This window comes from Stomoxys calcitrans, chromosome 4 (assembly GCF_963082655.1).
Source record: "Stomoxys calcitrans chromosome 4, idStoCalc2.1, whole genome shotgun sequence".
Classification (NCBI taxonomy): Eukaryota; Metazoa; Arthropoda; class Insecta; order Diptera; family Muscidae; genus Stomoxys; species Stomoxys calcitrans.
The window spans coordinates 134996527-135010369 of NC_081555.1; the positions used below are offsets into that span (position 1 = coordinate 134996527).

At 40.6% G+C, this 13843-nt stretch overlaps 1 protein-coding gene across 1 annotated transcript; it reads right to left on the bottom strand.

Moving 5' to 3' along the window:
- Positions 1 to 310: 310 nt before the first annotated feature.
- LOC106085211 (odorant receptor 2a-like) lies at positions 311 to 10753 on the bottom strand. The gene is made up of 3 exons (XM_013249336.2): positions 9786 to 10753; positions 2631 to 2991; positions 311 to 392 (listed from the first exon to the last, which is right to left on the bottom strand). The coding sequence occupies exons 1-3, from the start codon at positions 10535 to 10537 to the stop codon at positions 342 to 344; spliced, it is 1164 nt and encodes a 387-aa protein (XP_013104790.2). The 5' UTR covers positions 10538 to 10753; the 3' UTR covers positions 311 to 341.
- Between the last annotated feature and the right edge of the window lie 3090 nt (positions 10754 to 13843).

Here is a 13843-nt window from a genome sequence, read left to right on the forward strand (position 1 = left end):
AAAAGGTATTTATTGGGTATTTATCCAATAAATCCATATTCGATATTTCAATAGATATACAAAATTAAAGTCAGACTAGATTTAGACACAAGTTCTACGTACTAAAGGCAGTAGATAGACTTGATTAGAGTATTAAATAAGCAAATGCTCTCGAATTTTGCCTTTCCTCAATGGTTTTATTATTTCAATCGTGCAATTAAACTAACACATACCAAATAAAGCGAGAAGATTTAATAATTTAATATAACATTGATTTTTTTATATTATAATATTACATTATAGCTAAATGTATCTTCTTTGAATTGGCTGTTTGCATATCATTGGGGCGGGCGAATTGCAATTTAATTAACCTCATTTAATACGGTGAATGCCGAGTATGCAGTTTTCATAATCTGTAATTGAATAAACATGTGAGAGGTATTATTAAATTTGTATTCCATCCCAGCCAGTGTTCAGTGCCCAATGTCAAACCAACATCGAACAACCTACTGACCAACCAGTGACTGACCTTCGTCCTGTGTTTACATAGCCCAATAAATGCATAATTAATTACTACCATTTAAATAAGTAATAATTATCGGGTTTGTGATTGCAAAATTAAGTGAATTGAAAATCATACTGTAAAATAGCCCAGTTATTAACATTGGGGTTAATGTGTATGGAAAAGCCTAAAGCTTAACAGATGTCTTTGTAATTCAAAAGGACATATTAGTCAGTAGGATGTGATATGTGAAAGAGATTGCATAAAAAAAGGGTTTTCCAATAGGGACTTGAAAACTTTGAATCTAATTTGTGAACGCCCTCCTACACTAATCATCGAATCACGTCACTGTCAATTTATTCAATAAACTCAGCATTTTCATCATGGTAAAGTACACGAAGGAACAAAGTTTGCTAATCATATACGGTTACTACCGAAGTTCTGATTCCGTGACCGCTACTTTAACGGCAAAATCATCTTCAGTGATGAATAACATCATCAATTAACAATATATAAGTTGTTGGTCAGGTCAAAATCCACATGTGCTTCTCAAATAAACACTTCATCCACCTAAAACAACTGTTTGGTGCAGTTTGCATGCCGACGGCGTCATTGAGCCATACTTCATCGTCGACCTTGTCAATCATCACGTTATCCTGAATGTCCGCATCATGCCCACTGATTATTTTTAACCTGAATTGGAAGATATGCACCTGGACGACATGTGGTATCAACAGGACGGTGCCAGGACAAGCCATACAACAAACCATAAATAAAGATTTGGCATCCTGAACAACTTTTTGATATATATAGAGGTGAACAAATTTATGGGCCTGGCAAAAGGAGCCCGGACAACCTAGGGCCTTGAAATTTTGCACATCTCGATAACACCTCAGTTCTAACTATTTCAAATTTCTACCCGTTCTCACATGGCATATTTTTAACTAGTTTTTTTCGATTTTCTCTCACTGTGCGACGTTCGAAGAGCTCAGAGTGACCGTTTCTGCTGAAATTTAGCGACCGTTTCGGCTGAAATGTTAGGCCGAGTACCACCGAAAATTGGTCCAATGCATTGACAAAAGTGTCTTCGGTGGCCATATAAATGAAGTCTAGTTCCATTCAAGGTTCCGGAACGGGTGCCTTTTTCCCGCTCCGGCAAAAGTTTTTATTTTTGATTGGCTGCCATATAAACCGATTTTGGGTCTTGACTCCTTGAGCCTCTAGAGGACGCACGTGGTGTTTTGGTGTCACTTCCAACAACTGTGCTAAGTATGGCTCAAATCGGTTCATAACCTGATATATAGGTGCCATATAAACCGATCATGGGTCTTGACTTCTTTAGCTTTTAGAGGGCGCAATTGTTATCCGATTAGGCTGTAATTTTGCATGAAGTGTTTTGTATCACTTCCAACAACTGTGCTATGTATAGTTTAAATCGGATCACAACCTGGTTTGGCTGCCATATAAATCGATCTTGGATCTTGGCTTCTTGAGCCTCTAGAGGGCGCAATCTTCATCCGATTTAGCTCAAATTTTGCATGAGATGTTTTGTTATGACTCCTAACAACTGTGTTTAGTATAGCGCAAATCGGTACATAACCTGATATAGCTGCCATATAAACCGATCTTGCATCTTGACTTCTTGAGTCTCTAGAGGGCGCAAGTCTCTCAGATTTGGCAGAAATTTTGTACGACTTCTCCTATGACCTTCAACATACATGTCCAATATGGACCGCTCTGCTCCGAATTGTACTTCCCTCTCCGTTCTGATTGTAATTCAAGCTGGCAATAGAGATTTTGAAATATGGTTTGTGTTTCGTTAAAAAAAAAATTGTCAAGTCCTTATTGGAAAACCCAATAGTTATAAGAAATTGAGTTATTTTAAGTTAAATTGAATGACGGGTACTCCAAGACAAAATAGGTAGTTTGGAAAAGATTTTTTAACTTTCCCAAAATTTAAAAAATTTTATTTTCCAAACTTTTGACGTTGTCTATTCCCACTCTACACCAGTCTTTGCAAAATTTTCTTACATTTGCAATATTCAAATTGAATATTGCTGTTCTGGAATTTCTTTGTCCAGAATTGCGTTACTATTTGTTATGGAATTTCCCTCACACTCACATACTACATACATACAAAAATACATACCTTAACAAATGTTGGCAATCGTACTGGTATTATATTGCCAGCTCTTAAACAATTCGATTGCTGTGAACGTTGTAACAACAACAAAATGGCCTTCTTAAATTCCTCATCGCGATCCATCCAATTACATTCATATATGGCATCGATTAGAAAATCATTTGCACGACAATACAAATCGCCAAAATAGCATAGAATAAGAATTTCAATTGTAATTGCACCAAAGAACATGCAGCTATTCAAGAGACGTGAAAAATCCGCACCCACATAGAGGACATAAACGCCAATGGTGCATTGAGCCAAGCCAGTGGCAACAAATTGGGCCAAACATGTGCCTGATATGCATTCTTGGATTGTAAGATAAAGTCTGGCAAAAGATATAGAATGACAAAAGAGTTAAATGTTACACAAGTAAGAGCGTACTAAGTTCGGCCGGGCCGAATCTTATATACCCTCCAACATGGATCGCATTTGTCGAGTTCTATGCGCGATATCTCTTTCAAGGCAAACATAGAATATTGAATAAGAACTGTTATGCCATTGGAGCTATATCAAGTTATAGTCCGATTCGGACCATAAATGAATGCTGAACATTGTAGAAGTCATTGTGCGAGATTTCAGTTCATTCGGATAAGAATTGCGCCTTGTGGGGGCTCATGAAGAAAATTGGGAGATCGGTTCATATGGGAGCTGTATCAAGCTATAGATCGATTCAGACCATATTGGATACGTATGTTAAAGGTCATGGGAGAAGTCTTTGTACAAAATTTCAACCAAATTGGATAAGAATTGCACCCTCTAGAGGCTCAAGAAGTCAAGATCCCAGATCGGTTTAAATGGCAGCTATATCAGGTTATGTACCGATTAGCGCTATACTTAGCACAGTTATTGAAAGTCATAACAAAACACCTCATGCAAAATTTCAGCCAAATCGGATGAGGATTGCGCGTCAAGAGCCAAGATCGGTTTATATGGCAGGTATACCAGATTATGAACCGATTTGAATCATACATACAGCTATATCAAAACATGGACCGATTTAAACCATACTTAGCGCAGTTGTTGGAAGTGATACCAAATCACCACGTGCAAAATTTCAATCAAATCGGACGAGAATTACGCCCTCTAGAGGCTTAAGAAGTCAAGACCCAAGATCGGTTTATATGGCAGTTATATCAAAACATGGTACGATTTGGCCCATTTACAATCCCAGCCCTACCTACACTGATAAAAAGTATTTGTGCAAAATTTCAAGCGGCTAGCTTTACTCCTTCGAAAGTTAGCCTGCTTTCGACAGACAAACGGATGGATGAACGGACGGACGGACAGACGGACGGACATGGCTATATCGACTCAGAAGGACATGACGATCAAGAATATTATACTTTATGGGGTCTCAGACGCATATTTCGAGGTGTTACAAACAGAATAACGAAATTAGTATACCCCCATCCTATGGTGGAGGGTATAATAAAATATTTGCGTGAAAGTATTATTATAGCAGCCGTATCTCGGAATAGGTACTACCTATTACGAAAAATTTTAAAGTCTTTTTGAAGTTGGCTAGAAATGGGCTCCAAAGACCCACCAGCTGCGGTGGTGGCGTCAGACCGCAGCATGTTGTTAATCCCCTCCTAAAGACGTGGGTGCCTTGGCACCTGTAGTCGAAATTAATTATTCAAGTGCACAACTAGTCGTCAGACTAATTAATGAGGAAGTTACGGATAAACCAGAGGGATGTACAGTTCGTCCCCAGCCTTTAAGTAAAGGTGGTATTTCTGACTCGGATTCAGACAGCAAGAGTGTTAATGAAGCAGTCATCGCAGCCGAATCATTTCTCGATTCGAGGACAGCGATGGCTTTGCTAAGCTCGCAAGCAGACCGAGCAAGCAATCCGGGGCACGACGAAGGAAACAGAGGGGTATGTACCTCAGCAGTTTGGTGGACTGCTATGGGGAAAAAGTACAACATAAGGACCATACAACAGGTTCAGAGAACATGTTGTCTTGGTATAGGCGGAGCGATGAGGACCACTCTCACTAGGGCACTGGAGACTATCTTCGATACCCGACCCATTGACATACAGATTAAGTGTGAGGCAGCCATTGCAGCTATGAGACTTAAGGCGATGGGAGAATGGGAGCAGCATATATCATCGCGGTATAATCAAGGCGACGATAGGAAGCCTGGAAGGAAGGGAAGAGGTTTCTGATCGGATACCTGAGAAGAACCTTGAAGTCGAATGCGAGTCACTGCTGCCAGCGGCACAGTTTTAAACTGACGGAATCCTAGTATTGCCATCTGAAAGAAATATTACACGGATGGGTCAAAACTACAGGATAGAGTGGGCCTCGGAATCTACATTGAGAACCCAGGGACTGAGATCTGTGTAAGACTGCCTGACTATAATACGTTCCGGCAGCCGAAGATCCTGGCGATCATAGAATGTTCGAAGTGCTGTAGTGTTAACGCGGGCACGTGGAGTATGAGAATTTTTACGGACAATAAAATGGCCATAAGGGCAATAATAACCAGGACGATAGGATCATGAACAATTCGTAATGTAAGAAGGAGATTAAAGCTTTCTCTGAAGATCGCACGGTCCGCATTGTTTGGATGCCGGGTAATAACGGAGTAAGGGGGAATGAAAGGGCAAACGTCGTACTCCGAGTTAAGGGCGTGGGCGACGAACGCTGTGGAACAGCGAAACAGTCAGTAGGACGGCGAAAATCATATGGGGTGATCCGGATCGTGAGAGGACGAGGCTATTACTGAATGGAAGTAAGAAGAAGGTCAGTATAGCTTTTGGTATCATAACGGGACACATAGGACTACGAGCTCACTCATGCAAAATTGGTGTGGCAAGAGATAGCATGTGTAGGGCATGTGGGGAACGAAGTTAAGGGCGTGGGCGACGAACGCTGTGGAACAGCGAAACAGTCAGTAGGACGGCGAAAATCCTATCCTAATGAATGGAAGTAAGAAGAAAGTCTTTTGGTACCATAACGGGACACATAGGACTACGAGCCCACTTATGCACAATCGGTGCGGCAAGTGATAGCATTTGTAGGGCATGTGGGGAAGATGATGAGACATTTGAGCATTTCCTATATCATTGCCCGGCTTTCGCAACTAAAAGAAACCCGTACTTAGGTGGGGACACAATACCAGGCTTGAACCAACTAAGGGGCGTGGGATGGAAAAAAATTAAGGATTTTGTAAGTAGCACCGAATTCATGGCTTAGATTTTCTTTGTAAAGGCCGACTTTGCCCAACTTTAGCCCTTCCTTACATGTTAAAAATAAATTTAGTTCAATGAAAATTTTTATACCATCTACCATAGAATGGGATATCGTATACCAATCTAGTCATTACCTTTGTTACACCTAGAAATTTTGATCTAGAAAACTATAACGTATATATACGGGTATTCCGTATCGGCTCAACATTCTGAGTCGATCTAGCCATGTCCGTCCGTCTGTGGAAATCACGATAGCGGGAGAACAGGTGAAGTTAGCTACTTAAAATTGTTTCACGATTTGACTGAAATTTCGCACAATGACCTCTACTATGATTTTCAACATTCGTGGTATGTAAGGCCTGAATCAATTCATAACCTGATATAGCTCCTATGTAAACCGATCTCTCGAATGTAACTCTTGAGCCCCTAGAGTGCCCAATTCTTAGCCAATTTGACTTAAATTTCGCACAATGACTTCCACTGTATCCTCCAATATTCGTGCCAAGTACGATCTGAATCAGTCTATAACCTGATTTAGCTCCCATATAAACCGATCTCCCTATTGTACTTTATGAGCCTGTAGAATGCGCAATTTTTACCCGATTTGAAATTTTGCGCATTGACATCAACTATTACCTCAAAACATTTGTGCAAAGTATAGTCAAAACCGTTTCATAACCTGTCGTAGCTGCCATATAACCTATTTTTCGATTTAGATTCTTAAGTGACTACCTATTAAGAAAATCTGACTCCATTGACTCCAAAACTTGACAAATGCGACCCATGGTGGATAGCCACCCACCATCATAGGCTGGGTGTTTACCGATAAAGACCATACTTGGCATAGCTGTTGGAACAAACAAACAAAACAAAACACTTTATACAAAATTTCAGTCAAATCGGATGAGAATTGCACCCACTTGAGATTCATAATGTCAAGATCCCAGATTGGTTTATATGGCAGCTATATCAGGTTATGAAAATGTCATGGTGATCAAGAATATATATACTTTATGGGTTCTTAGACCAATATTTCGATGTGTTACAAACGGCATGACGATAGTATACCCCCATCCTATGGTGGAGAGTATAAAACAAGTAAAAGCGTGCTAAGTTCGGCCGGGCCGAATCTTATATACCCTCCACCATGAATCGCATTTATTTAGTTCTTTTCCCGGCATCTCTTCTTAGGCAAAAAAGGATATAAGAAAAGATTTGCTCTGCTATTAGAGCGATATCAAGATATGGTCCGGTTTGGATCACAATTATATTTTATGTTGGAGACCTGTGTAAAATGTCAGCCAATTCGAATAAGAATTGCGCCCTTTGGGGGCTCAAGAAGTAAAATAGAGAGTTATATGGGAGCTGTATCGGGCTATAGACCGATTCAGACCATAATAAACACGTATGTTGATGGTAATGAGAGGATCCGTCGTAATTTCAGGCAAATCGGATAATAATTGCGACCTCTAGAGCCTCAAGAAGTCAAGATCCCAGATCGGTTTATATGGCAGCTATATCATGTTATGAACCGATTTGAACCTTATTTAGCACAGTTGTTGAAAGTAAGAATAAAATACGTCATGCAAAATTTCAGCCAAATCGGTTAAGAATTGCGCCTTCTAGAGGCTCAAGAAGTCAAGACCCAAGATCGGTTTATATGTTAGCTATATCACGTTATGGACCGATTTGAACCATGCTTGGCTCAGTTTTTGGATATCATAACAAAACACGGCGTGCAAAATTTCATTCCAATCGGATAAGAATTGCGCACTCTAGAGGCTCAAGAAGTTAAGACCCAAGATCGGTTTATATGGCAGCTATATCAAAACATGGACCGATATGGCCCATTTACAATCCCAACCGACCTACACCATAAAGAAGTATTTGTGCAAAATTTCAAGCAGCTAGCTTTACACCTTCGAGAGATAGCGTTCTTTCGACAGACAGACGAACGGACGGACGGAGGGACGGACGGAGGGACGGACGGACATGGCTAGATCGACATTAAATGTCGCGATGATCAAGAATATATATACTTTATGGGGTCTCAGACCAATATTTCGATATGTTACAAACGGCATGACGATGTTAGTATACCCCCATCCTATGGTGGAGAGTATAAAATAACATCACGAAAGTAGTTGTTTGAAAAATGAGAATATAGAGGCACTTAGAAATCAAAAGTCGTACTGGTACCCTTCAATAGTTTTGGGGCTGTGAGCATTCCAAAACTATGTGGCCTAATATAGTCTTGAAGAGATCTACCGCTTTGCTGTCACTGGCAAGGACATACGTCTCAGTCATTATGGCCGTCATGACAGGTCACTGTCTAAGCAGAAAACATGCTGACAGACTACAGGTTGTCTGCAACGACTTTTGCAGAAGCTGTGAGGACATCGAAGAGACTATAGAACACCTTCTATGTGTGTGTCCCGCACTGGCAGTCAGAATGAGTTTCACTTAAGGTTCTCATTTCTTTAAGAACCTGTCTGATTTAGCGGATGTGAACATTCGCAAGTTTTTGGGCTTTTCAAAGCGATCTGAATGGCTCAATAGTAGGAATTAGAAAGCATCTTCCTTTTTCCGTTACAGTGGTACCACAATGGACGAAAAAGTCTAAGTGAGTCTGATGGCAGACTGCCACTCAAACCTAACCTAGAAATTTATTACGAATTTGACTAGTGGACCAAACGTTCTAAGGCAGTCAACAAAGTACCTGATAACTTCGCCATATAGCTCATACTGGTCATGGTTCATCCAATACGTATATTCTCCGCAACGCAGATAGATACATATTTTTTAACGAACGATTTTTCTTTAAAAGTCTTCCTCATGGCAGCTATATCTATTGGGTTGCCCAAAAAGTAATTGCGGATTTTTTAAAAGAAAGTAAATGCATTTTTAATAAAACTTAGAATGAACTTTAATCAAATATACTTTTTTTGCACTTTTTTTCTGAAGCAAGCTAAAAGTAACAGCTGATAACTGACAGAAGAATGAATGCAATTACAGAGTCACAAGCTGTGAAAAAATTTCTCAACGCCGACTATATGAAAAATCCGCAATTACTTTTTGGGCAACCCAATAAATCTGGACCGATTTACCAGTAATGTCGAAATTCAAGAGAAAATCCTTCCTACCAAATTTCAAAGGAAACGGTTAACAAATGTCCATTTTATAGCATTATTACTGCAAATCAGACGAACACATATATGGGAGCTATGTCTAAATCTGAACCGATTTCGAGCAAACTTTACAGATATTGTTAAAGTCATCGAAGAAAGAGTTGTTCAAAGTTTTGGGAAGATTGGTCAATAAATGCGCTTGCAGTGGCTCTAGGAGTGAAAATCGGACGATATATATATTAAAGATATATCTCATATATCACCAGTAATGTCGAGAGTTAAGAAAAAATCCTTCTCACCGAATTTCGAGAGAATCGGGTAACAAATGACCATTTTATTTCTATATTACTGCAAATCGGACGAACATATATATGAAAGCTATATCTAAATCTGAACCGATTTCTATGAAATTCGCCACCAATATCGAAAGTCATAAGAAAGTTCTTCTTGCCAAATTTCGGAGAGAATCGGTTAACAAATGACCATATTATTGCATTATTACTAGAAATCGGACGAACATATATATGGGAGCTATATTCAAATCTGCACCGATTTTTTCCAATTTCATAGGCTTCGTCTCTAGGCCGAAAAAACATGTCTGTACCGAATTTGAAGACGATCGGATGAAAATTGCGATCTGTACTTTGTACACAAATTACCATGGACAGACATACGGATAGACAGACAGACAGACGAACATAGCTAAATCGATGAAAAATGCCATTCATGGGGGAGTTTGTAAAAGATTCCACCATTTGTCCCTTTATCTTCCCAATATCAGCATGTACTTACTCATGTATAGTCTCATGATCCTTAACGCATGCCACCAATTCCCTATACAATGCATCTTCCTTTGATGCATCCTCCCTCGTAGAGCTATGGGAGCCCAAATCTTTAATTCTCAAAGCCAAAGCTCTAATGTGAGCTATCAGCACCACTATATAGGCCTGAGGATAGGTGTCACTGCCAAGATTTTGCAATGTCTGCACTGAAACTGCATACACCTGATAGCAATGGGCAAATAGAAAATTACGTTGCGTAGCTCTCCAATCCCAGGGAAACCAGGCGGGATACATAAGGACACGCTCACTCGAAAGATAAACCACCAATTGGCTGGTAATGACAGCGCAAGCATAAAAACGCGAAAATATCGTAAAACATTTTTTAGCTGTCCTAATGCCACACTTCAGTTCGTGCCTCTGTTCGGGCGTTTTGGCCCTCATATCCAAACGCTCCACAATTGTGCGTACTTGCAACAATTTTTGACGCACCGTAAAAACATTGATAAACTTGATATTGCAAATCACGTCTGTAATGGTCACATAGAGATTTTCGCACAATTCCTCCAGACTTTTCGAGAGTATTAAATCCACAATCAGCGAGGTGGGAAAACATAAGGTGACCGTGACATTTAAGAGGACGGCATAAACAATGTATGGCTTAAACCATATGGAGTCACGTCCCGGTGGCCGTAAGCCGCAACATTTCCATATAATCCAGTGGTTCTTAAATGCCTGCCATGTATGAATGCTCTCCGATGACATTGTTCCGGCCAAGAAACAAATTGCTTTTCACTCCTCTTTGGGGGCAGCAGGGTGACACAACAGCACTTAACACTTTCGTTTGTTTTTTTTTTTTGCTTGCGCAAAATGTTGTCGCCTTCAAATAGTGCGATATGTGGTGATGTTTCCGGTGTCCGAGTCCGTGGCCGTATCCGTATCCGTGTCCGTTTGACTTTATGTTGTTTGTCGTCAAACGAATTTTTCAATAAAAACGTTCAAATGAGCAGCTTCAATTCCTTGCTTTTAACGACAACAACGATGATGCTCTTGGGTTTTATACGCTCATTCACTTTCCCAACATGGACACACACTCACACTCGCATACATGTGTACTTGAAAACTTTTACCAAAAACAGTCGCACAGTTCTGCTAAACCTCATCAACACTGGCAATATCGGTGAAGGCACAGTGTGTTGAACCAAAATGACAAAAATTACTTCCTAGAAAAATTACTTTTAAGAATATTTCTTAACCAAATCTCTATTTGCAAGTAAGGATGGGCTAAAGTCGGGCAAAGCCCACCATTTGATGCCCTACCCCACTTTGGGTATGCAGGCTAAGTCTTCGAAATTAAAATTTGCTTAAATTTGAAATGAAGAATTTCAACTAAAAACCGTACATTTTGTGTCATAGAGGAAATCCTTGTGCACAATGTTGGGGCAATCGATTGATACATGCGCTTGCAAAGGCCCCGAAAGTGAAAATCGGGAGATACATTTATATGGCAGCTACATATGTCTTAATCTCGACCGATTGATATGGAATTCACCGAGGATCCGAAGAGTCACAAAAGATCCCTTCTAGAAACATTTTGAAAGTAGCGGTCAACAAATCACCAAATTATTACCCACCATAGGATGGGGGTGTACTAATCTAGTCATTCCGCTTGTAACACCTCGAAATATTCGTCTAAGACCCCATAAAGTATATATATTCTTGATCCTCTCGACGATCTAAGTCGATCTAGCCATGTTCGTCCGTCTGTCGAAATCACGATAAAGGTCGAACGCTTCTTGAACCCTTACAATCCGCAACTTTTGTTCGATTAGACTGAAATTGAGCATGTAGTGTTTCGTTATGACTTCCAACAACTGTGCCAAGTACGGTCCATATCGGTCAAGAACCTAATATACCTCCCATATAAACCGATCTCCCGATTTGACTTCTTGAGCCCTTACAAGTCGAAATTTTTGTCCGATATGGCTGAAATTTTTCATGTGGTGTTCTGTTATGACGAAGCAAAAACCAAAAATTGTGCCAAGTACAGTCCAAATCCTCTCCTTTCCTCCTCCTCTTCCGGTCGCCTTGTCCTTCTGAGTCGATTGAGCCATGTCCGTCCGTTCGTCTGTCTGTCGAAAGCACACTAATTTTCGATGGAGTAAAGTAAGGTTAGATTGAAAAGAGAGTGCAGATATTAATCCGTCTCATGCCATAATGGACATACACCTAAGCCAGTAAACGGCTTGTTGTGCGCTATAAAAACTATAAAGTAACCTCTAAAAAGAAAATTTTAAGTAAGGAATTCCGTGCTACTTACAAAATCCTTAATTGTTTTCACTACCACTCCCCTAAGTTGGTTCATGCCTGGTATTGTGTCTCCACCTAAGTGCCGGTATCTGTTAGACGCGAAAGCCGGGCAATGACAAAGGAAAAGCTCAAACGCCACATCATCTTTCCCGCATGCCCTACACATGCTATCACTTGCCGCACCGATTTTACACAAGTGAGCTCGTAGTCCTATGTGTCCCGTTATGATACCACTAACAATACTGACCTCCTTCTTGCTTCCTTTCAGTAATAGCCTCGTCTTCTCACGATCTGGATCCCCCCATAAGACTTTCGCCGTCCTACCGACAATTCCACTGTTCCACAATGTTGCATTCGCATTCGTCGCCCACTCCCTTAACTCGGACTGCGTCAACCCGAAAGGCTTCAGGTTAACCAAAACTATTGACGGCAGTGCTCTGGCCTTCACCTTCATATCGTCTGACCTTTCTTTTCCCCTTACTCCGTTATGGCCCGGCACCCAAACGATACGGATTTTGCCATCCTCAGAGAAGGCATTAATCTGCTTCTTACACTGCAAGACTGTTCGTGACCTTACCGTCCTGATTCTTATTGCCATTATGGCAATTTTACTGTCGGAAAAGATGTTCACACTGGACATTCTTCACGCATTCCGTGATATGCCCGATCTCCGCCTGCAGGACCGTATTATGGTCAGGCAGTCTAAAACAGATCTCAGTCCCTGGGTTCTCAATGTAAACTCCCAGGCCCACTCTGTCCTCCAGCTTTGATCCATCCGTGTTATATGATCTTCCTGATGGCAATACTAAGGTTGCGTCAATCCAAGACTGTGCCGATGGCAGCAGTGCCTCGCACTCGACTTCAAGGTTCATCTCAGGTATCCGATTGGAAACCTCTTCCATACCTTCCAGGTTTCCTATCGTCGCCTCGATTATACCGCGATGGTATGAGCTGCTCCCATCCTCAATCAATTCTCCCATCATCAGTGATCTAAAGACAGAAAAAAATCCTAACGAGCAAAATTTTGTGAGGATTAGTCCAAATACAACGAAAATAATCCTTGGCAGCCATGGCATGGGCTACATGCCTAAGTTTAAACCTATTTCGACCAAAATCGGTATACTTATCGGGTTTACAATAAAGACTTTTTGTACCCTACACCATAGGATGGGTGTATATTAATTTCGTCATTCCGTTTGTAACACATCGAAATATTGATCCGAGACCCAACAAAGTATGTATATTCTTGATCGTCTTGACTTTCTGAGCCGATTTAACCATGTCCGTCCGTCTGTCTGTCGAAAGCACGCTAATTTTCGAAGCAGTAAAGCTAAGTGCTTGAAATTTTGCACAAATACTTCTTATTAGTGCAGGTCGGTTGGGATTGTAAATGAGCCGAATTGACCCATGTTTTGGTATAGCTGTCATATAAACCGATATCGCATATTGACTTCTTGAGCCACTAGACGGCGCAATTCTTAACCGATTTGGCTGATATTTTGCACCAAGTGCTTTAATTTGACTTCCAACAACACTGCCAAGTCAAGTCCAAATCGGTTAATAACCTGATATAGCTCCCATATAAACCGATCTCGGATCTTGACTTCTTGAGCCGCTAGAGGGTGCAATTCTTATCCGATTTGGCTTAAATTTTGTATGAAGTGTTTTTGTTTGACCACCAACTACTGTGATACTGCTCCTGTATAAACCAATTTCGGATCTTGACTTCTTGGGGCGATAGAGGGTGCAATTATAATCCGA

What these genes read in the sequence shown, in the direction of transcription:
- LOC106085211 (XM_013249336.2), bottom strand. Translation starts at nt 10,537, where the DNA reads ATGTCATCGGAGAGCATTCATACATGGCAGGCATTTAAGAACCACTGG. An exon ending in GATCATGAGACTATACATGA is followed by an intron (nt 2,992 to 9,785) that starts GTAAGTACATGC and finishes ATCTTTTGCCAG; the next exon opens with ACTTTATCTTACAATCCAAG. An exon ending in GATTGCCAACATTTGTTAAG is followed by an intron (nt 393 to 2,630) that starts GTATGTATTTTT and finishes ATTCAATTACAG; the next exon opens with ATTATGAAAACTGCATACTC.